Raw genomic sequence first — 24,547 nt, forward strand, 5'->3', positions numbered from 1 at the left:
AGGGTGAGGTTTTTGTCATGTTCACTAATGCACATCCCTGATTTGGAAAATAGGAAAGGGAAAACATGAGTGTATCAGTCCACATCTCAACAGGACTCCTTCTTCTTCTCCTTTTCCTCCTCCTCCTCCTCCTCCTCCTCCTCCTCCTCCTCCTTCTTCCTCTTCTTTAAAGATTCTATTTATTTATTTGAGAGAGAGAGAGAGAGAATGAGCACAAGCTGGGGAAGTGGGAGAGGGAGAAGCAGGCTCCTCGCTGAGCAGGGAGCCCGATATGGGGCTCGATCCCAGGACCCTGGGATCATGACCTGAGCTGAAGGCAGATGCTTAACCAACTGAGCCACCCAGACACCCCTCTACAGGACACTTCTATTACAATAATTCAATTATAAGGGTATGAGAGTTTATCCTAGCCAGCTACAGTTTCATAGTTACTCATAAAAGACACAAAATTCATGGGTCAGAAACAAAGGACTTTTATATTCTGTATTTTACAATAGTCAATTTCTACTTTAGTGGAAGAGTTAACTATTTACAGAATTTTTAGAGATATCAAATTAGCATTTGGAAGCTCTAATAAATGTAGTGTAAAATAAAATATTGAATGCGGAAGATGTATAAAATCTGTATTCCTCTTTGGTTTTTGAGTATATGCTGACTGGACATTTTAAAAGCTTAAGCAAATGTTGGATTTTGGGTTAAAAACTATATGCTAAAATAGAATATTAAGGAATCCAAAGAAAATCACTTGAATTTATTTAACTTTTTTTTTTAGTTTTATTTAAGTAATTTGTACACCCAACGTGGGGCTTGAACTCATGACCCCGAGATGAAGAGTCGCATGCTCTTCTGAATGAGCCAGCCAGGTGCCCCAGTATATAGCATTTAACTTTCTTAATGCGGTTCTTCAGAAGGAGAGATACACCCAAATGTGTTAACTGCAAATTCATTCTTCACACCAGCCTTCTTTAATACAATATTCCCAGGCGGGGAAGAAGTCACGGGGAATAAAAAAACATTCAGTAGTGAATTCTCCTAGTATTTTCTACAATATCCCCTCAGTTCCATACGATTTAATCAGCACAAAACGATACTGTTTTTAAAAAATTTTTCTCCTTAGAGAAATCACATGAAACAATCTTGCCAGTATTACAAATGTATTTTATTTTATTTAAACCTAATGAACTGCACAAGCATACAAAACAATCTTAGAGTTATGTTTGCAGAATATTTGTACAAATCAGGCAGTATGCTGAGGACTGGCATATGGGGGAAATGAGACTTCAGTGGGGACTCTGGGATCTGAATCCGGAGGCAGCCATTTTTTAGAGTGATTTGAAAACTCTTTGTTTTGAAAGAATCAGTTACCTAATTAGGTTAGAGAGGCATGTGTGTTTCATACATAAGAAGAGATGATCTCTCCACTCTTTTCCTAGACTCCCAAAGCCATTTGCTTCAATTAGATGGCCTCCACTAAACACTGAAGGATCTGTTTTCTATAGTTTTCTAAATGCTGATCCGTCCATTATTAAAGAGACTTGGCCTTCAAGCATCAGATTACTGCATTTCTCGTAAACCAGCTTAGTGGCAACAAAATCCAATTCATCTCTAGACATTGGGCTTTTTAGCTGAGTCCTTCCATTTTTCTGTTTCTTGGTTAAAGAAGAGCTGCAAGTAAGTCCACGGGCCTATCTGATTATCAACTTTACTCACTTTCAGAGATCTGACCATATAACCTTTTGTCCCATCTTGGATATTTGCTGAGTGTAAATTTACTTTTCTCTGGTATACTGAAATGTATTTCTTCTCTTAAGCAGAAAAAAGCAAAAGATTAAGAATTAGGAGATGTGGCCTCTCCTTTCATCTCTTAATCCCCCATGTATAACCTACTGCATTAAGATAATGCTTCTGGGAATGTGCTATGGGTTTCTATGATGTGCGTGAGTGCTGGTGAGTTAGGGTAGGTTTGGCTACAATTTCTGTGAGACTGGAGTTCCTACGAATTTGGAAAAATAAGTAAGGATGAAAAATATAAGAGAATGTCCATGAAATGTATCTAATTCATATGCCTGAAAAAAGAGAGACTGGGAACAACATTTCTTAAACTAAATAATACCTGATTTAACTTGATGTGTGGAAAGAGAAAAGGACAGCCCACATCCTTAGGGAGCCTCAGACCATTACCCCTTAGCAAAACTATGCATAACTTGTCCTTTTTCTTTTTTTGCCTGAATTGTCTTGAGGATCAAAACCATTCTTAATGCTCAGTTACAGTGACTTATTAATTTTTAAATTTTTAAATCATTGTCCTGATTTTTTCTTTCTACTTCATCATATATGTATATATGTAGTTTATATGATTGGTATAAATGTGAGTGTATAGATATGCATATATATGTATATATATGTGTATATACACATATATATACAATTCTCTCTTATAAAGTCATCTGTAACTGTTTTTAGAAACAAGTAAGACTTAAATACTTGATAACACATGAGGTGTGCAGGGTGGTTCTTTTTCTGTCCATAATTTTTAGTTAATATTTTCTTTTATATCAAGGGAGAACTGGAGCTCATTATGAACAGGGAATATAGAAAGGGGACACAAAACAAAAAGCAAATTAAAAAAATCGGTCTTGAGAGAGTTGATTATGGGTCAGCAGGAATAGTCTTTCAGTTTTCTTTTTTTCTAATACTGGGGATTTTACTCAGATTGCAAAAATGCAGTTGAATTGTAGTGACTCAGAGACTCAACATCTGTTAGCAGAGTAGGAGGCCTGTGATTACAATCTAAGTTTCAGAGCCTGGGCGGTGGGCCTGACATCTGAGAAAATGGCCAGGGCCAGCCGCCCTTTGTCTCCCTCCCTCCTTCTTTCCTACTGCCCTCTCTCAGACCCAAGTCCTCATGCTGCCCAGCCAGGCTTGTCAAAGAGAGAGCACACTGAAGCTCCTGACCTTTCTCTACTCTGTCAGCCAGAATATAACCTTTCTGTGTCTGTTTGCCCAGGTCTCTGTTAGGGGGTGGATCCAATGCAGTGAACACATTCACAGTAAATATTAGATAATCGAAGAACTCATTCTCTTCTCAGATCACATAGGAAACCCATTCTAGTCATCTTTTCGTGCTGTTTCAATGCCCTGTGTTCTCCGGATTCAGGAGTTGAGATGTCAAATTGGGGGTCAACCATCTCTTGTTCCCCCTACCTTTGTCCCCCACCTTCCTGCCTCTTACTGATCCCAGCTGCCTGCAAATAGCCTGGGCTCTGGGCTTTTTTATTTTTATTTTTTTTTAAATTTCCAGGTGAAAAGGAGGATTTAAACTTCCCTGGCTAGAGTTGGTAAGAAGGATTGGAAAGACATAAACTCCTAACTATTTTTTTTTCCTAATACAAATAGAAAAACTGATAGAACATTTATGAGAGAAGAGTTAAATGTTTACTTGCTTGGGAGATTTTGTTCCAGAAATAAATATTAAGAGATGTAGCCATTTACGGTATTTTCGTGAACCCATCTGCCCGCTACAGATGGGTAAGTTATGTTCATTCACCCCTGCAGAGGGGCTTGATGCTTTAGTAATGAGTATTTGAGACATCCTGGTGGAATGGGTCCGGGGGAGTGGAGTTAGCTTTGGTCAGGTAATCCCTTTATAGCAGACTATGCAAGGCAGCCTCTTTACAGAACGTTGGCTTGGCTGGGACCCATGTTTTGTTCAGCGGTTCCTGAAAAGGCTTTGTGTATCACTTTTTTGTCCTTTCCCAAGTCATTTGAAAATAAATAGAAAAGAGAATAACGTGACCAGGGCTCCAGTTGTATTTATTGCTTTTGTGTGGTGGTAGCGGACATGGGGATGTTTGCTACTTTTTATACCTTATATGTCTGAAATATGTCATGATAATTAAGTGTCTTTTTGAAAAACCAAATAGAATGCATGGTTTGGGGGAATGAGTCCTACATGGTCATATGATTCATTTACATAGATACTAAAATGGTCTCAGTTTGGTCACTTCTATTTTTTCTGCTTTCCTACCACTTAAGCAACCATAGAGGAATTTTATGGATGGGACTAGTTGCTTTCCACCGTCTCTGACATATAGAAGAGAATATGTGTGCATTGCCACTTGCTTAGAGATCTGCAGCTTCCGTTTCTGCTGGTTGGGATGCAAGTGAACACAGACACATTTGATCGGGAAAGCGTACGTATTTGCATTGCTGACTATATTTACTTCCAAAGCTCAGAAAGTTGTAGAGTTAATTGGCGGTTCAAAAAGACCAGAGCAGACAGAAGATGGCAATTAGCATATTTTGAAGAGACTCTTCCGAATAGTCAGAAAAAGATGATTTGGCTATAAATAAGATTGACAACTTCTAACCACGTGATGGATGGGAACCTCTTTCATAACTATTTGAATGAGGTGGTGTCAAAGCAGTCGAGGTGAGCAAGAGCTTTTCCTTGTAGATCCGCCTTGATTGCTAGCAATAACCATATCGCTTGGCTGAGCGACTATCCATATTCCAATCTTGGCACATACTCGATTCTTGTAAACTGGAAAGAAAGAAAGAGAGAAAGAGAGAAAGAGAGAAAGAGAGAAAGAAAGAAAGAAAGAAAGAAAGAAAGAAAGAAAGAAAAGAAAGAAAAGAAAGAAAAGAAAGAAAAGGAAAAAGAGAAAGAACTGGTTCTTTGGCGGTGATGGGGAGGGGGAGTTCCAGGAAAGAAAGCTACACGCTAGGCTTGTATTGGTAGCCAGGACCACCCCGTATGGCCATGAGATTTTGCTCTGTACAGCTCCTAGGGACATCATTCACATAGATCCCAGAATGAATGACACCCCCTATAGTTGTGCAATGTCTCAACCCTAGTGGTAATCATTTATTTGACAATTTGGAAATGTTTCCAGAAGTATTCCTTGTGAAAGACAAAGGTCTACTGTGTGTCTTAAATACTTTGCTATTAACCCTGTAACTTGTACTGAGCAACTGCTTAATAAATATTTATTTGGTGAAGAATGAGAGAAAAGAAACTTAAAAAAAAAAGCTTTATTGAAATATAATTCACATATCATAAAACTCACCCATTTAAACTGTACGATGAGTTTTAGTATATTTATGGAGTAGTGCAACTATCACCACAATCAATTTTAAAACATTTTATCACTCTCCCCCCAAAACTCCATACCCGTTAACAGTCATTCCCTGCTCTCTCCTTCCCCAGTTGCTGCCAGGCATTAATCTACTTTCTGTCCCTGTCGATTTGCCTACTCTGGATGTTTCATATAAATGGAATCATAATTTGTGTGGCCTTTTGTGATTGGTCTCTTAACATAATGTTGTCAAGGTTTATCCATATTTTATTTATTTTTTAATAAGATTTTATTTATTTATTTTTGCATGAGAGAGAGAGAAAGAAAGAGCACGAGTGGGGAGGCAGGCAGAGGGAGAAGCAGACTCCCTGCTGAGCAAGGAGCCCGATGCAGGACTCAATCCCAGGCCTCTGGGTTCATGACCTGAGCCGAAGGCAGATGCTTAGCCAACTGAGCCACCCAGGCGCCCGATTTATCCATATTTTAGCATGTATCAGTACTTCATTTCTTTTTATTGCCAGATTATATTCCATTACATGGATATACCACATTTTAGTTAGCCATTCATCAGTTAGTGGATATCTGAGTTATTTCCACCTTTGACTATTATGAATCATGCTGTTATGAACACTCATGTACAGAGTGTTTGTGTGGACATATATTTTCAATTCCCTTTGATACGTACCCAGGAGTAGAATTACTGGGGAGAAAGGGAATTTTTTAACAGTTTTTATTTAAATGCCAGTTAGTTAACATGCAGTGTTATATTAGTTTCAGGCGTACAATATAATGACTCAACAATTCTGTTCATCACTCAGTGCTCATTGCAAGTGCACTCCTTGGGCACCCCTCTCAGGTCCCCTCCTTCCTTGGGAGCTTTATACTATCACTTTGCTATCGCTTAATGAACCTTGCTTTGCTGCCCATCCCTCTGTCTGGTCTACCTCTTCACTCTTTGAATTAGCATGAACAAGAACTGCAGACACTGACGGAGAAAAAATCCTGTAATAATCCCAGGGTCCTGGAATCAAGTCCTGCCTCGGGCTCCCTTGGTCAGTGGGGAGCCAGCATCTCCCTCTGCCTGCCATTCCCCCTGCTTGTGCTCTCCCTCTGACAAATAAATAAATAAAATCTTTATTTAAAAAAATAAATAAAAAAAACCCCAAGTGCATTCCTTAATCCTCGTCACCTATTTACTCATCCCCCCACCCCCCAAGAAAGGTAATTTGTAATTTAGAAATAGCTCCTTTACTAACTATCATGTTAAAAGTCTTCGTATTAATGGTGTATATCTGGCTTGGGTGGTACTTCTTGGTCCTGTACCAACCTTCCACCCCAACCCATGTTGTGAACTAGTAGGTGAACCACAGAAAATCGAATTGTACTAAATGTTTAGTCTCTTCGAACAGGGTCATACGTACATTGAATTCACTCTGATTTATTATTTTGCTACTGCACTTGGAACACAGACAGTATTCACTGAGAATTGGAACTATAGAGTGGAAACAGAGGTTCCCTGTTTCCATTAGTCAACTCTCAAAGGATGGATGGAGCCAATTTCGGATTATTCTAGGGCCTTTGCTTTCTTAGTTCTTTGCCATCCTTCTTTCTTTTGGCCTTTTTGCTTTTCATTAGTGTCACTTAGTGAGCTAAGAGACCTGAAACACAGACAATTCAGTCAAAGTATTTATATAGTCTTTTGGTGAAAAGAACTTTTACTGTGTGTGTCATCATGGTTTTTATGTGCCCTGTAAATTGTGTTTATCCTGAAACTAAGAAGAAGTTGCAGCTGACTCCTTTCAACCTATCTTAGTTTCTGGTAGTGTGCATTTAGAGGTATTATTGAAGATGCTAAAGAGAAAAAAAAAGCACATTATGGGAGACAAATCATCTAAGTGTATAAATTATAGCATTTTTTTTAAAAAGGAGGTTGCTAAGTGAGAATAAGGACGATTAGAAAGATCTTAAAAACCTTAGACCACATTTTCATCGTAAGAGTAACTTTATTCATAGGTACTCTGGTTATGATTTTGTAAAGTGAACATGACCTTAGAGTTGCGATCCTAGGGTTAATGGACTTGTCAAGAGTCTGATTTTTAATGAGCCAAAGCTATTTGAACTGTGCAGACAATAACAATTTTCTTGTGGCATGTATATTTGAGTAGGAGCTTATAAAGAGTAGGCAGTGAGAGGGATGCTGTTTGACTTTTAAGGAGAACATTGTTTCATTGGCGAGGAATAAAATATGGACTCCCCTTTAAGCAAGGCAGTTTGCATTTCTATTGTCCAGATTTCTTAAGAACCTGATAAAGCATTAGCCTGGCCAGATTTGTTAAGAACCTGATAAAGCATTAGCTCCACCGTATCCAGCATTCCCCATTTATTCTTCTTGGACTCTTTTCCACAGAATGAAATTGGTTGATTCATAGGCTGGCCTGAGGTTTTGAATAGAGAGCTTTGGGGGAATGTTTAGGAAGTATTCCAGTAAGCCGTCAAGACTGTCGACAGGTGGCCAAGCCAAGGGAAAGAGCATTAGTAACAACAAGAGCTCACACTTACATAGCTCTTCGTCATATGTCAACCAGGGCCCTAAGCACGTAACATGTATTAACTCACATGGTTCTCACAGGAGCCCTATGAGGCCAGTCCATTTTTATCCTCAATTTAGATGAGGGAGCTCAGGCATAGAAAAGTTGAGGATCTTACTCAAGGTCACACAGCCATGATTTGAGGCCAGGTGGTCTATTTCCAGAGTCAGAACCCCTAACTAATAAGTGTCCCTGCACAGACTGGAAACATGGGGGAAACTCTCATGCCTGCCTCTGGCCAGAGCTCTGGAAGAAGGAGGGGGTGCAGAGCTCAGCCCCCTGCCAGCACTTTGCCAAAATGAACTGGTGAACTGAGGCATTGTCCCGGCCTTTCACTGCTTGGATAATTTCAGAGGGCAAAAGAAACATTAATTACATGGAATTCTTTTGTGGCTGGGAAGGATTAGCGGGGTACAGATCTTGCTTATCTTTAAGGTATACCTTTTATTATTATTCTTTTAAACAGAGAATGGGTGTTCTAGTGTGCAGTACTGTCTTTTATTAGGGCTGACTTGTGGAAACTGGCAAAAGAGTCTCATTCAGAGGAGTAAAAATTTGAAGATGGAAAAGCAAAATCACAAGACCATGGCCAAGTGAGAAGAATGCAATTTGTCTGTCTCTTTAATCCCTGGTGTGACCTTTAATCTCCAGGGCTGAAAATTTACAGAAACAGTCTAACTGTGGCATCAAGAAACAAAGAAGCACCGCATCGTCATGTCTGCATTTGGAAGTGGCAAGGATGTCAAATGCAGAGGAATAAATGCTGTTAACAGCTTCTGGAAGCATAGTCTTCCTTGAAAGAGTGAGTCAAGACATGAGCCAGGGTTTATGACCTCAGAGCAAATGAAGGTCTTCTTGAAGACAAAATGAAGTTTTAGGATTTTGAAGGAAGATTTCTTGAAGAGTAAGCATAGCCCAAGATGGTACTACCCCCGGGACTCACCTTAATCAAGGAGAGAAAGACAAAAGAATCAGTTTATAAATCAGTTACAAAGAATCAGTTATAAAGTTACAAAGAATCAGTTATAAAATGGGTGCTCCGCGGTAGATTCGAGGTGCATTCAGCCCGTGGAATAGTTGGACCTCATTTCAGCAGTTGCAGTCCGCTCACTGAGGGCAGGCACCATGTACGTACATTAGCCCTCACACCCCGAATTCACAGTAGGGGGCCTGCGACCTAATAACAAGAAAATAACAATTACCGTTTCCTGACACTTCCCGTGTGTGCACTGTTTTATTAGCACCTTCATTTTATGAATGAATGAACTGAGTCTTGGAGCGTTAACTTACTTAGCAAATACCGTACAAGTCATTGAACCACAAAGTCTGCTCTCTCAGCCACAGCCGCCCACGGCGGCTGACCTTCAGGATCAGGCGAAAGGGTTTTACTTTTTTATTTTTTTCAAGATTTTATTTGTTTATTTGAGAGAAAGAGAGCACGAGGAGAGGGGAGAGACAGAGGGAGAGGAGGAAGCAGGTTCTCTGCGGAGCCGGGAGCCCAGTGTGGGACTCCATCCCAGGGTCCTGGAATCAGGACCTGAGCTGAAGGCAGACGCTCAACCGTTCAACCGACTGAGCCACCCAGGTGCCCCTAGGCTGAAGGGTTTTAAATGCCTGTGTAGTTAATGGGGGAATCTTTGAACGTTTTCTGAATGGGAAACATGAGAAAGTGATATCTGGGATGAGGGCATAAAGAAGCACTTTAGTCCGGCTATGAAGTAATGAGGGTCCAAATTAATATGCTAGATTAGAACCAAAAGGAGAAGAGGGAGAGAAGGCCCCTTGAGGAAGATGATCCTGAGACATGGAGGCTGGTAGATTATGGGATTAGGGAAGGGAAGGAGTCTAAGAGTAATCTGAGGTCCCCAGAGTAGTGACGGAAAGATTGCTGGCATCATGAGTAGAAATAGGGAAATCAAGAGATGAAGCCAGGTGGAAAGGCTTTTAGGCCTGTGGTGATGGTTTGGGCACTAACGTGCAGTGTGTACCAGTTAGGAGCAGCCTGGCAGCTCTCTCCTTGCTGTCACAGCTTTCATTTCACTAACATAGAAGCTAGAAATTCTGGATTCTTGCTTTCCTAGATTCCCTTGCAGATGAGTCAGCTCAGGTCATGAGACACAAGTGGATACTTGCTGGGGTTTCTAGGAAAAACTTTCTCTCTGATGCTAAAAAGTCTAGTAAGTAAAATCTCTTTCTGCTTTGGGTTTCACATGCAAGTGTATCATCCAGGGAGGTGCTGCAGCCATATTGTAATCTTGAGGCATAGACCAAGAAAACAGATGAGAAGTTGACTCAGAGCCCTGACATTGGCGAGCTCCTGAACAACACAGGGACCACCCATCTCTTGACTTGTCATGTGAAAAAAACAACCCCCCCCATTGTCCAAGCCATTTTTAGATGGGTATTCTGTTATTTGTAGCCAAATATCCAAACTGATATAGACGTTAATTTTGGAAAAACATCTCACGGGGAGTGATCATCACAATTGTCTATTAAAGCCCACAAAAGAACAGGAGTTCCTAAAAAGGAAAATGCACTTTGGGAACCATTTCTAGAAAATGAAGCCTTTTAAACAAAAGTCTCTAAGGGTCAAACATCCTGGCCTGGCTCTTAGACCCAGTTTGCTGCTGGGTGAGAGTCTCTGTTAGGCCTAGTGTTGCAATGTGCTTCTCGAATGGCCACAGGGCTCATTAATACATTTGAAGCATTTCTATAGCCCTTCGGTACACACTAGGCAGAAGGAAGCATTTTCTTCCTCCAGAACTGCTGCCCTTTTCATTTGCTTCCTCCCACCTTCCTTGCATTTGCTGGTGTCTGTTGGTGGGGAGGCATGTTTTAGCCCAGTGATGGATGTGCTAACGCAAATTAGCCTGCTTTGCAGAGCTTTTCAATTGGAAGCAAGCACACATTCTGAAGGTCTGAATGACTGATGGATTGAAAAGTAATTGATTGTGAAATTTAAAACTGAGATTCCAAAGTTACATTACAAAGTTTGATTTCACAAACGTCAACACTTACTTTATTATACTCTTTACTCATTTTATACTTTTTAAGTTTACCAAATTATTTTAGAATTCAGTCCCCATTTCACTATGCGGTTCCTGAAGCTTTGTGTGTTATGTATGAAGTGTTTGATAAGAAAATTCTGGTAAGAGGGGAAGAAAAAAGAAAGAAAGAAACATGCTACATAGAGTCTCGTCCTAACTCTGCATTAATAACTGCCAACCAGGAAAATTGTTTACTTTTTTCAAGTTTCCATATTTGACTAAGCCCTGAGTACAGTCCTGTCCACGTGACCTTAGAGTTTGGGCATGAATTCCCATGTTCTCTGGGGTGGCTGCTGCAGGGTGTGGGTCACCCCTACCTTCCTCTCAGAGAACACACCAGAAACAAATGCAAATCTTACTAGAGGTATAATTTCAATACGATTTGGTTCTGACTGTGGGATTCTGGGTGGAGATGCTGGATAAAATCCAGGACACCTAATTAAGTTAGAATTTCAGGGAAATGAGAATTTTATTTATTTATTTTTAGTATAAATATGTCCCAAATACTGCATGGGCCATACTTGTACTAAAAAATTATTCGTTATCTTTTTGAAATTCAAATTTAACTGGGAGTTCTATATTTGTATTTGCTAAATTAAGCAACCCTAATTCTGGGGGAAATGATTGCTGGTAATGGCCTTTGCCTGAGTTGCTCAAGAAAGGGTAAAGGAAAAGCTACTGGAGGATTCCGCGGGTTTGATAGATCTCGTGTCCCGTCAGGGGGCTGAGTGGGTTCAGCCAGAGGTGAGGGGAGTGAAGACTGAGGTGCAAGTCCAAAACCGGAGGAAAAGAGAGCCCCCCTTTCTTATTCTCTACTCACGCTTGAACTTCTCTTCTGCCCCTTTCCCTTTGTTACCTTTCATTGGTGTTAACAAAAACGAAAATATTAACTTTTTATTTTAGGCTGTGGTTATGATGGCCATTTTATGAATTTTGAAATGAGTGGGCTGGCCCTTGTTTATTTTTCTCATTCTCCGTGCTCACTGCCCCCTCCCTAATTAAATTGATTTCTCCTGGTATGTGCCCCAGATTGATTCCCCCCCCCCGCGGACTAGCGATTTCTCAATAGAAACATGATTGCCAAATTGCTCAAACTTTTCCCTAAATTTCCAGGCCTTTCCAGATTTTATTTATGCTCATCATTCAGTTGTCACGTTCAGGTACACTCTTTACCCACCTGGCATGTCTTTAGGGCAGTAAGAAGCATGAGTCTTTACAAGAAACGGAGGGACAACACGGTACCTGGGTTTCCACCCTGGGCTGAAGCTAGCTGCCCACGGCCCTTCCAAGACAGAATCAACATTGTGCACTGCTGGTTTGTTCCTGTTTGTCAAACAGGATCACCTAACACCTTTGGATTGGGCAACTGTACTCTCCCACAAAGGGCAGGACTGTGGAGTGGAGAAATGGGGGCGACGTCTCCTAGATGGTGAACATTTCAGGGCCCAAGGCCCTTCTGCTGAAAGCAGCGAGAGGATGAGCGGGGAAAGGAACGTGCGGATAGTGACGCACGCATGGCATGAGGAATGGCCAAGGTAGGTGCTCCCCAACACTGGCAACTTGAGAGCAGCCACAGACCCTGGCTTTTTGGTTGTTTCTCCCGAGATGAGTAGCAGGCGGGCTCTGTGGTGCCCTCGGTGCGGCGCTCTCTGTGGTTCCTGGGCTGCAGCCTTTGGTGCTCAGACAGGCGATACATGGAATTTAGCAAATGGAGGTCATGGGTCAAAGCCAGTTCTGAAGGGGCTGCTTAAGGTTGTCACCTCAGCAATCTGATTCAAAGGGCGAAAGGCTCTTCTCTTCTTGAGCAACTCTTACCCAGGGTGCCTGGGTGGCTCAGTTGGTTAAACATCTGCCTTCGGCTCAGGTCATGATCTCTCGGTCCTGGAATCGAGTCTTGCACCGGGCTCCCTGCTCAGCGGGGAGTGTGCTTCTTCTACTCCTCCCCTTCCTTTTACTTGCTCTCTCTCTCTCTTTCTTGCTCACTCTCTCTCAAATAAATAAATAAAATCTTTAAAAAGAGAGAGAGAGAAAGAGAAAAACTCTTACCTAACTGACTTGAAATTCCTGCTTCTAGAGCCATTCTGAGTCCAAAATATTCATTTGGATCAGCTTTGCTCTGTGTGCTAGGCACCGGGGATCCTGAGAAGAATGAATGGCCCTCACTGCGTGGGAGCTTAGGGAAAAAGTACCCTGATGGCCAAAGGAGAGCATAACGAGTGCTGCAGGGACCACTCCGGCCAGGGTAGGAGCTTGTTGCGGGGTGGGAGATAACTGAGGAATTCAGCAACGGGAGGGGGACTATTAATGTGAGTAAGGTAGTGGGGTTGGACTCTGTTAGAGCTGCTGTGGATACCGTCCGTGCCCAGGTCCCCTTGGTTGACTGGCGTCCCCACCCCTGAGCTGCTGTGTGCTGCTAAGGCTCCCAGCTGCACTGTTTCATGGAAAATTGTCCTCTTCTGAAAGGAGCAGAAAATGTCTACAGGTTACATACCATCGCCTGGGCGTGGCCCGTAACCAAAGACTGATGAGAGCATGAGCATCTGTCCCTCTTGCCTCGAAATCGATCACTCTGTGCTGCCTTTCATGCTTGAGGGATCCTGTGGGATCAGGCTGAGGACAGACTTCAGCCGGAACCATATCTTAACTTCCACACCATGCTGCATATAGTTTTCTCCCCAAGAACGTCTTTCAATAAATCACACGCACATGAATCCCTGTGGTGGGCTTTACTTCGGGGCAATGCCATCGGCTGGTGGGGGAGCAGAAGTTGATGTACTTCTGGTGCTGTGGGCTTTTATTTTTTCTGAGGTGAGAGAAATAATAGACAAGGCAGTTGAGAAGATCGGTGAGCATCTGCTGTGGGGAGGGTGTGGCTGATGGGAACGGGAGCGGCGTCGATGGTCAGTTTAGGTGAGCGATCACGACATTTTTGCGGCAGCAATCTGTATCGGTATCATTTCCTTCAGCTCTCAGCAGCCTGGGCGTGAAACAGAAGGAGGTGCTGCCCGGCTGTAGTCCCGACAGACGAATGCCATAGGAAGACCACGCACCAGGCACGGTGAGAAAGGACTTCGAGGTAGGAAGGACCATAGAGTTTGGGAGAAAATGGAGGTGCCAGTGGACCACATATTTTGTCAAGATGGAAGACTATGTGGGGTGAGCACAGCACGGAGAACATGTGGCAAGATGAGGAGGCTGGGAAGGTTTGTTCAGAGTTCGGAGTGTAAGAATTTCAGATTTGAGGGGAAGAGCATTTCTGCCTGATGATAGGTCTAGGATATGTCACGGGCACAGGTGTCTGAATCAAGTGGAGGGGAAGTTTCTGGGGTGAAGAGGTCAGCGCACTACAGTTTTAGGGGGTTGGGTGGGCTATCTTCACAGACACTGTCAGCACTGCGAAGCGGTTGTGACCTGAGAAATTCACACGGAACAGGTAGCTGTAACCTGCCCCCGGCCACAGAGATGCCCTCATTTTGTGTATCTGAGCCTTTGTGCAGTTGGTGTCCCTAAAGAAAGCAGTGGGCAAAGGCCAATTATTGAGGTACAGGATTTACTAGTGAAATCCTTTTTCTTGCTGGTATATAACTCAAACCATTTGTTAACAGCTTAAACATTCCCGTCTTTCAGTTTTCATGGTGTTACAAGTTCTCCTGGACTAGGAGCGCTTCACTCTTATTTGATCTCTCTCTCTCTTTTAATTGTGTACATTTCCACTTGCTACTATCTCCTAATTATCTTGCTGACCCCAGCATTGAAGAATAAAGAACACCATATTATATGAGAAGTAGTTGGTGTTGTGGAAAAGATATGTGCTTTTATTTCTGCCTGGAATGTTCCCCATTCCCTTCTTCATTCAGTAAATTCTTATTCATCCTTTGGATTTAGCTTAACTGTCTCTTTCTCTTCTCCCCAACTTATTTCAGGATCCCCTCCTCCAGCATATACTCTCAAAGCACCGTATTCCCCTTGTGACTCTTACCACAGTTGTAATTAAGCAAACAAAAGAGTTAAGTAATTCATTGCTTAAGGTCTAGCTCATCTGATGAAATGTAATCTCTCTAAGTACAAGGACCATCTCTATCCCTGGCTCCTGGCATAGTGCCTTATGTAAAGAATGTGCTCAGTAAAACTTTGTAGAACAAGTAAATGAATGTATAGTGAACAGAGTGAAGAGACCCCCGTTCTACTCCTAGATCTGGTCCTACTTGGCTGTGTGATCTTGGACAAGTCATTTCAGCTCTCTTGAGCCAAAATACCTTTTTTCTTTAACATTGTATGAGTTCTGATCTCACAGCATATCAGCCAAACACCTTAACAATTCTTAACCTCAACAGTATGTCTGGGCTTGCTAAAACTGTTCTCTCAGAACTTCTTAAAGTAGCTCATTTGTAGAGAAACTATTTTCCTTGGTGTTTCAGCAATCTATTGCTAACTAACAAATAATTCCCACATTTAGTGGCTCGGACAATAATTTACTATCTCAAAGTAGAAAAGGTAATAATGGAGAATAGAGTGAAAACTCAATGAAATAGAAATAGAATAAGAAGAAGGTAAGGCAGTGGACCGTGGGGATGTTTGAGGAAAGACCGTTCAACGCAGAGGGTGCTGCTGGCCCTAGAGTAAGACATGCCACACACGTCAGAAGATCTGGAAAGAGGCTCTCTGGGGCTAAAGCAGAGCAAGCAAGGAGGACGGTAGTGGGCAGCCAGGTCAGGTCAGCACCCTTGGCCAACATGAGGACTTTGGTTTTTCCTCTGAATGTGATGGGGAACCATGGGAGGGTTTTGAGCCAGGTAGTGTGTGATTCACAGTCTTCAGTCCCTTCCCTTTGTGGGAATGCTGGTTTGTTCACTTGACTCTAGTCACGCAGGTTTGTATTTTTTGGTTGTGAGATAGAAAAAATCTAATTTTATATGATCAGAGATAGGATGCTTCTTTGGGCAGCTTTTTATTTCATGTTTACAGATTGAGAGTTTGTACTTTTGGCTTCCAAAGAGTTCATACAGAGAGGGATAACCGCTTTGTCCTAATTGCAATGTTAATACTGTATGCCTGCCTTCCCTGGGCTCAGACGGATGGGTAGCTCAGGGAAGACAGATGGATGGATGGATGGTTGGATATAGAGATGGATGGATGGACAGATAGATGCGTGCATAGATTGTAGGGAGGGGGGCGCCTGGGTGGCACAGTGGTTAAGCGCCTGCCTTCGGCTCAGGGCGTGATCCTGGCGTTCCGGGATCAAGCCCCACATCAGGCTCCTCCGCTGTGAGCCTGCTTCTTCCTCTCCCACTCCCCCTGCTGTGTTCCCTCTCTTGCTGGCTGTCTCTCTGTCACATAAATAAATAAAATCTTTAAAAAAAAAAAAAAGATTGTAGGGAGGGAGAGGATGAAGGAGGGATCTTTCTCTTTTCGACAGTGTATAAGGAGGACTTGCTGGGGCGCCTGGGTGGCACAGCGGTTAAGCGTCTGCCTTCGGCTCAGGGCGTGATCCCGGCGTTCTGGGATCGAGTCCCACATCAGGCTCCTCTGCTGGGAGCCTGCTTCTTCCTCTCCCACTCCCCCTGCTTGTGTTCCCTCTCTCGCTGGCTGTCTCTATCTCTGTCGAATAAATAAATAAAATCTTTAAAAAAAAAAAAAAAAAAAGGAGGACTTGCTGACATTTTCTTTCCTTATGAATCACAAACATGGAGTTCAGAAGTTGCATGGTTAATTAATGCTACCTGGATTTCACTCCCTTATTCATCAAATACATTCTAGTTTAACAGAGAGTCTGGGTTTCTGCTTATCTCCCAAAGATAGTGGGAAAACAAGAGAGATTTGGGATATTACCAGTGGATAAGAGGCATATTTGCTGAATAAGAGAGAGTAGCTAACCAAAGTGAACTTTGCCCCTTCAGTATGGGAATACTCAAATGCCTGAATCTTTTCTTTTGTGTTCTGGTTTTATGCAAATACAAATTACACTCTTGTTGACTTCACTGTAACCCATGAAACTGAAGAAGGGGAAATTTGAGTCCCATAGAAAGCAGTTTCACCAAACCTGCCTCTCGCACTTATGATGGAAACTGAGAGCACCTGTATTTTCTAACCGATTTTATGAATAGAGAAACGTCCCCAGCAGTAATCAGCACAGGCACACGATATGAACACGCAAGGCTTCTCAAATGTAGAACAGGAAGCAGTCTAAGAGAGCATCCGGTTCTCCCTCATTGTACAAACGAAGAAAGTAGCTAAGGGCCAGAAGAGCCTGTTCACATCCGCCATCAGTCTACACTAATTGTGTGAAGCCATGTGGCTTAATATAGGCTTTGTGGAATCAAAGCTCTAGCACTTATGGAATATAGGCTTTGTGGAATCAAAGCTCTAGCACTTATGGAATAAAGGCTTTGTGGAATCAAAGCTCTAGCAGCTGTGACCTTGGGCAGATCATAGTCTCTCCTTGAGCCTTACTTCCCTCATCTGCTCCTACCTCAAGGGCAGGTCGTGAAAGTTACGTGGTATAATATGTAAAGGAAACCCTGGCTCAGAGTAAAATAGGTGTTCAGTAAACAGCGCTATGATTAGCTCCTTTTTGCCGCCAGCGAAGATATAGAAAGAAACCCTCTCAGCAAATCCTCAGTGTAACTACAGGATTTTAAAATGTCAGCTAGTAGTAAATCCACTTCATTTTTTTTTTTAAGATTTTATTTATTTATTCGACAGAGATAGAGACAGACAGCGAGAGAGGGAACACAAGCAGGGGGAGTGGGAGAGGAAGAAGCAGGCTCATAGGGGAAGAGCCTGATGTGGGACTCGATCCCGGAACGCCGGGATCACGCCCTGAGCCGAAGGCAGACGCTTAACCGCTGTGCCACCCAGGCGCCCCCACTTCAAGCAATGTTCAGTACACCGAAATGCCAGTATAAGTCAGGGTGACAAACATTTGTATGTCAAGTGTGTTAGGTGCTACAGTTAGCTCCAAGGTAAGTAAGAATGAGATACGGTCTCTGGTTTTAAGGAAATGAGAGTAAATGTGTGGACACTGGGCTGTACTTCCGTGAGGACTGTGGTAAGTGCCATAAGCGAGGAGTGGACAGTGGCCTCTACATGCACAGAAAAGAGTGGGTGAGGGGCTCAGGCAAGTCTTCATGGAGAAAGTCACATTTGAGAGACTTCTTGGAAGGTTTGTAGAAAAGAGATTGGGGAACATTTCTATTGAAAGGAGCTCCTTAAGCATAAGCAAAATATAGGACATAATTAGATTTAATAATATTTAATAATCTCTGTATAAATGAGAATATGCGAAGGGGAACACTTAAATTTAAAAATAGTAGCCATCACTTATGAAACACTTGTTATGTGTTAAAATCTTCTCCTATATTCATTCTTTTGCTTATCATACAACTCTATGAGGTAGATTATTATTATTATCTCCATTTTATAGATGAAGAAACTGAGGCATAGAGAGGTTTAGTGTATAGCCTAAAGGCCTCATGGCTGGTTTGTGACAGAGCCACACTTGGAACCCAGGTCATCTAAATCCGGAGTCCATGCTCTGGTTTTGACATTTCTGACAAGTTTTTTGTCATTTTATTTTGTTTTTTATTTATTTTATTTTTTTAAAGATTTCATTTATTTGACACAGAGAGACAGCCAGCAAGAGAGGGAACACAAGCAGGGGGAGTGGGAGAGGAAGAAGCAGGCTCTCAGCAGAGGAGCCTGATGCGGGGCTCGATCCCAGAAGCCGGGATCACTCCCTGAGCCGAAGGCAGACGCTTAAAGACTGAGCCACCCAGGCGCCCCCAGTTTTTTGTCATTTTAAGTTTTGACTTTCTCTTTTTGTGCCCCCAAATCCATGCTCTTGCCTTCACCCTGCTCTGGGGCCCAGGGAGCTGGGCTGTATGGACTCTATCAGCCTGATCTCTTGCCCTCTGGTTTCCAATGTGGAACATAAGGAATAGCAGGGAGATCATTAGGAGAAGGAAGGGAAAAATGAAGGGGGGGATAAGAGAAGGGGAGAGGAACCATGAGTGACTATGGACACCGGGAAACAAACCGAGGGTTTTAGAGAGAAGGGGGGCTAGCCCAGTGAAGGGTGTTAAGGAGGGCGCGTATTGCATGGAGCCCTGGGTGTTATACGCAAACAATGAATCATGGAACACTACATCAAAAACTAATGATGTACTGTATGGTGACTAACATATCATAATAATAATTTAAAAAAAGGAATAATGGAAGGGAAACTGGAGAGTGGGCCTTACATTTACTGGGGCTGCATTCCTCTCTTGAAAGAGAGGCTCCTGCTGGCCAGCCTCTCCTACAGCGACAGGTCTCGCGTTTCAGAACCATTCCCTCTCCTGGTCCTTGTCCCTAGGGAGCTATTGCTGGCCCCAAGGTGCTTCACCCTGTTGTTGTTTTAACCCTATCCCTATCTTCATGAGAAGTGGTTATGCCAATATGTACTTCTACTAGTAGTGGAGGAGAGTTCTAGCAGCTTCACACCTTTGCTAACTCAGTATTTTTTTGTCTTTTTTATTTTAGCTGTTCTAGGGAGTATAAAGTGGTATATCATTGTGGTTTTTATTTGCCTTTCTCTGACAACTAAGGAAGTTGGATACCTTTTCATGTGTTTATTGACCATTTGACTATCTTTGGTGAACTGTCCAAGTCTTTTGCCTATTTTAAGTTGGGCTTCCTGTCTTTTTCTTATTTTTTAAATTTTAGTTCCAGTATAGTTGACATACAGCGTTAAATTAGTGTCAGGTATACAATGTAGTGATTCAATAATCCTATGCATTACTCAGTGCTCATCAAGATTAGTGTACTCTTAATCCCCATCACCCACCTCCCCTCTGGTGACCATAGTTTGTAGTTAAGTGTCTGCTTCTTGGTTTGTCTCTCTTTTTATTCTCCTTTGTTCATTTGTTTTGTTTCTTAAATTCCATATGTGAGTGAAATCATATGGTATTTGTCTTCTCTGACTTATTTCGCTCAGCATTATACACTCTAGATCCACCTATGTTGTTGCAAATGGCAAGATTTCACTCTTTGTTGTGGCTGAATGATACTCCATTGCACATGTGTGCACACGCATGTGTATGTGTATGCATCATATCTTCTCTATTCATTCATCAATTGATGGACACTTCAGCTGCTTCCATAATTTGGCTATTGTAAATAATGCTGCAATAAACATGGGAGTACATACCCTTTTGAATTTGTGTTTTCGTATTCTTTGGATAAATACTCACTAGTGTAACTACTGGATCATAAGGCAGTTCTATTTTTAACTTTTTGAGGAACTTCCGTACTGCTTCCAATTTGCATTCCCACCAACAGCGCATGAGGGTTCCTTTTTCTCCACATCCTCGCCAACACTTGTTATTTCTTGTGTTTTTGTTTTTAGTCATTCTGACAGGTGTGAGGTAGTATCTCATTGTGGTTTTGCTTTGCGTTTCCCTGATGATGAGTGATGTTGAGAATCTTCTCATGTGTCTGTTGGCCATCTGGATGTCGTCTTTGGAGAAACGTCTGTTCATGTCTTCTGCCCATTTTTTTCATTGGATTATTTGTGGGGAGGGGATTTGGTGTTAAGTTGTTTAAGTTCTTTATGTATTTTGGAGACTGACCCTTTATCAGATATGTCATTAGCAAATATCTTTTCGCATGCTGTATGTTGTCTTTTAGCTTTGTTGATTGCTTCCTTTGCTGTACAGAAGCTTTTTATTTTGATGTAGTGTCTTTTCTTATTGATTTGTGAAAGTTAGTTATATATTATGGGTACAAGTCTTTTGTCAAAGATATGCATTGCAAATATCTTCTTTCAATCTGAGGCTTACTTTTTCATTCTTGTAGTAATATCTTTTGATGAACAGATGTTCTTAATATACTCTCATTTATAAATTTTTATTCTTTATGCTTACTACTTTTTACAGTTTTTCAAGATATGTTTGCTACTCCAACATAAGGATGTTTTCCTCTGCTTTCTTCTAAAAGCTCTATGGTTTCATCTTTCACATTTGGATCTGTAATTCATCTGGATTTGATTTTTGTGTGTGGTATGAGAATAAAATCCCGATACTTTTTCACATATGGATATCCAGTGGACCCAAAACCCTTTCCTTGGGTTTACTGCAATGTCACCTTTTCATAAATCAAGTAACTGTACATGTGAGCTTCTATTTTTGGACTCTATATTCTACTTCATTGCTCTGTTTGTCTATCCTTATGCCAATATTGCATAGTCTTAATTATTATAGCTTTCTAACAAGTCTTGACATCTGGAAGTGGAAGCCATCCAGCTTTGTTCTCTAAGATTGCTTCAAAGATTCTTTGTCCTTTGCATTTTCAGAAGTATTTTAGAATCAACTTGTCAATTTCTACAAAGAAATGCTTGGATTTTTATTAATATTGTGATAAATCTATACATTAGTTCTGGAGAAGTCAATATCTTAACAGTACTGAGTCTTTCAATCCACGAGTCCATCTTTTCACTTAATTTTGTGCAATAGTATTTTGTAGAAACCAGCATAGAGTTCTTACACATATTTAATTAGATTTATTCCCAGATGTTTGATTTGCCTTGTAAATGATATTGTTTTAAAATTTTTTGTTTTCTGGGTGGGGGGAGGTTATTGCTAATATGTAGCATTTATTCATTTTTGTGTGTTGATCTTTTATCTTGCAAATTTAATAAAGTATGATATTTATAGAATATTTTTCATAGATATATTTTCCTAATTTAAGAAAGTACCTTTCTATTCCTAATTTCCTAAGATTTTGTTTAAAACCATGAGTGGGTGCAAACTTTTCTTAAATGCTTGTTCTACATCTCTCAAGATGTCCACTTCTATTTTGACTCAGCTCTAGAACCAGATACTACAGCCCTTTCCCTGGACTTGGCTGTGTCCCCTGTTTATAAAACTCCAGAAATAGAAAGTGGATAAATATGGACTTGAACCATGGAAGTGGCTGTTAAACATGGAAGGAGGAAATGAATGTGAGAGACCTTGATGCTTTGTAATAGAAAATATTTTGTACAGCCCCAGATGGATTTAAATGAACTAGAACCAGGGGTGCCTGTGTAGCTCAGTTGGTTAAGTGTCCAACTCTTGATCTCAGCTCAGGTCTTGATCTCCGGGTCATGAGTTCTCTCCCTGTGGTGGGTTTCATGCTGGGTGTGGAGCCTACTTAAAAATCAATCAATCAATCAATCAGCTAGAACCAAATTTCTTCATTTTTAAAACTCTTGCCTTTTTGATAATATAAAAGTCCCTCCTACCTTTGTTTAATATTTGTATTACAGAAACAATAAGCAATTTCCCAAATGTAAAATTTAATGTTGATTATGCTTTTTTCAAATCCTACACACAATAGTGCCCCTTTCCCAAAGTTTGAAACATTCCCCCTAGAAGAATACTCTCCCTCACTACTCCTAATTGAAAATCATTGAAATAGCATCCCTACATCACCACTACACCGAGGAGGTACTGATCAGCTGGTTATGCAGTCTCTCCTTAATATGGCCTGAGTGTCCTGTGATGGTTGGGGTAGAGAGAAGCATATGAAGACTCTAACTAGCAATGGGGTTTCAACATTGAAAAGTGCAGAGCTGTCAATTCTGGCCCAAGTTGCAAATGTATCCTGAAGGATATATATACTTGTGGGTTTCCAAATTTACTATCACATGTTGATACTATACAATGACTTCATTCTTTGAACATTAGCTGTGGGTTTAAGTGAGCCCCAGTGCCCTCTTGTGGACATGAGACAATGTATAGAGTATGGCTTTGAGTTTTCCTTCTGAGAACTACTTTGTGTACTTTTCTTTTTTCTTTCTTTCCTTCCTTTCTTTCTTTCTTTCTTTCTTTCTTTCTTTCTTTCTTTGCTTGATTTTATTTACTGGGGCACCTGGGTGGCTCAGTCGGTTGAGCGTCTGCCTTTAGCTCTGGTAGTGGTCCCAGGGTCCTGGGATGGAGTCCCATATCAAGCTCCCTGCTCAGTGGGGCGTCTGCTTCTCCCTCTCCCTCTCTCTCTCCCCCTGCTTGTGCTCTCTCTCTCTAAAAAATAAAAAGAAAGAAAAAAGAAAGATTTTATTTATTTATTTGAGAGAGAGAGATAGCATGAGCAGGGGGAGCGGAAGGGCAGAGGGAGAGGGACAAACAGTCTTTCTGCTGAGCAGCTCAATCCCAGGGCCCTGAGATTACAACCTGAAGTCAAGTTAGACACTTAACCAACTGAACCACCCAGATGTCCCTTAGAACTACTTTGTGTACTTGTGTCCCGTTAATCTCAGGTGAATCTGGTGGTTGAAAGACCTCAAGTCATGCAGCCAAGCAGAGGGTTGCCACTTACAAGCCCATATCTGATTCCTTATCTGATAAATGGCAATAATAATGGTACTCACCTTACTAAGGTTCTTGATAAAATTAAAGGAGGTTTAAGGAAATGTCCTTCCATTCCTACTTTCCTAAGATTTTGTTTGAAACATGAATATGTGTTGAATTTTATCAAATGCTTTTTATTTTGGATCTTTTAAGATACTTACTCTGTTTTGACTCTAGGACCCAATGTTACAGGCCTTTCCCAGGGTTTGGCTTTCCTTCTACTTTATATATGTATAATACTTAGCCCAATATATAGTAGGTTCTCAATAAATCACATCTGTGAATATTATTAGTATTCTTAGCAGTAAACCCAGAGGACAGGGAAAGGTATGCAGAATACTGTTCCCTAAAACAACTTGGCTGGGGTACAAGTACCCTCCCCTCCCCCAATCCCATCCTACCTCATTCTCGGAGGCAACCATTCAACAATTATTTTTAAAAATATTTGCAACCATATTTTTAACAAAATGCCTATATGGCTTTTTCTTGATTCCTGTCAAATGTTGGTACTATTTATTGACTATCTGTTATGTAAGACGAAAATTTAGCTCTCTTGTAGTTTTCTCCCCATATCCCCAAATTGCCCCCATTCATGATCTCATTTATGTTAATTATGTATTTTTATATTTGGCCCTCTCCACAATAACCAAAAGGATGGGCAAAGGCGTAAAAATGTGAATACTAATGAAAGAAACCTAGATTCACATTATTAATGTTGGACAGCACTGGACTTGAGTTGTAAATGAGTCAAAGAGATAAATTTATAATAAAAAAATACAATTTACAAGTATCCGATCCAACAGAAGAAAACTAAGAAAGTTGTGGAAGATCTGAATAATGTCCTGAAGAGAAACCCAAATGTGCCTCCAGATAAACTCATGTAACCAAATATGAGTAACATACGTAAAGATTTACCTGATATTAGATTGCTAGAACTGTTTTCTAAAGGGGTTGCCTCATTTCACATTCCCAACAGAAGGGTGTGACGGCTCCGGTGTCTCCATATTCTCACCAACACTTGTTAGCCATCTTTTGATTACAGAAACCCTAGTGAGTGTAAAGTGATATGTCATTGTGGTTTTGATTTGCATTTCCTGGTGGTCAATGGTGTTATGAATATTTTCATGTGCTTATTAGCCATTTGTATATCTTCTTTAGAGAAATGTCTATATAAATCCTTTGTCTATTCAAAAATTGAGTTATTTTATTATTGAGTTCTGAGAGTCTTTATATATTCTAGGTACAATCCCTTATCAAATATATGAATTACAAAAACGTTCTCCCATTGTGAGTGTTGTCTTTGCACTTTCTTGATGGTGTCATTTAAAACACAAAAGTTTTAAATTCTGATAGTCTAATTTATTGATTTTTTCCTTTTGTTACTTATGCTTTTATTATCATATCCAAGAAACCATTGTCTAAATCAGGGTCATGAAGATTTATGCCTATGTTTTCTTCTAAAAGCTTTA

At 41.1% G+C, this 24,547-nt stretch overlaps 1 protein-coding gene across 8 annotated transcripts in view; it reads left to right on the plus strand.

The window, feature by feature from the left end:
- SHROOM3 (shroom family member 3) overlaps positions 1–24,547 on the plus strand; it is a 306,920-nt gene that overhangs the window by 41,512 nt on the left and 240,861 nt on the right. The window contains exons 1-2 of one of the 8 annotated variants that reach the window (XM_044388151.3): positions 11,263–12,248; positions 13,680–13,869. The exons of 3 other annotated variants lie outside the window; for them this stretch is intronic. In XM_044388151.3, the coding sequence (XP_044244086.2) occupies positions 13,819–13,869 (51 nt within the window). In that variant the 5' untranslated portion in view covers positions 11,263–12,248; positions 13,680–13,818. 4 more of the 8 variants (XM_044388154.3, XM_044388152.3, XM_026509917.4 and 1 more) reach the window with 4 other exon arrangements.

The sequence above is a fragment of the Ursus arctos genome, unplaced genomic scaffold (genome assembly GCF_023065955.2).
Source record: "Ursus arctos isolate Adak ecotype North America unplaced genomic scaffold, UrsArc2.0 scaffold_9, whole genome shotgun sequence".
Lineage (NCBI taxonomy): Eukaryota > Metazoa > Chordata > Mammalia > Carnivora > Ursidae > Ursus > Ursus arctos.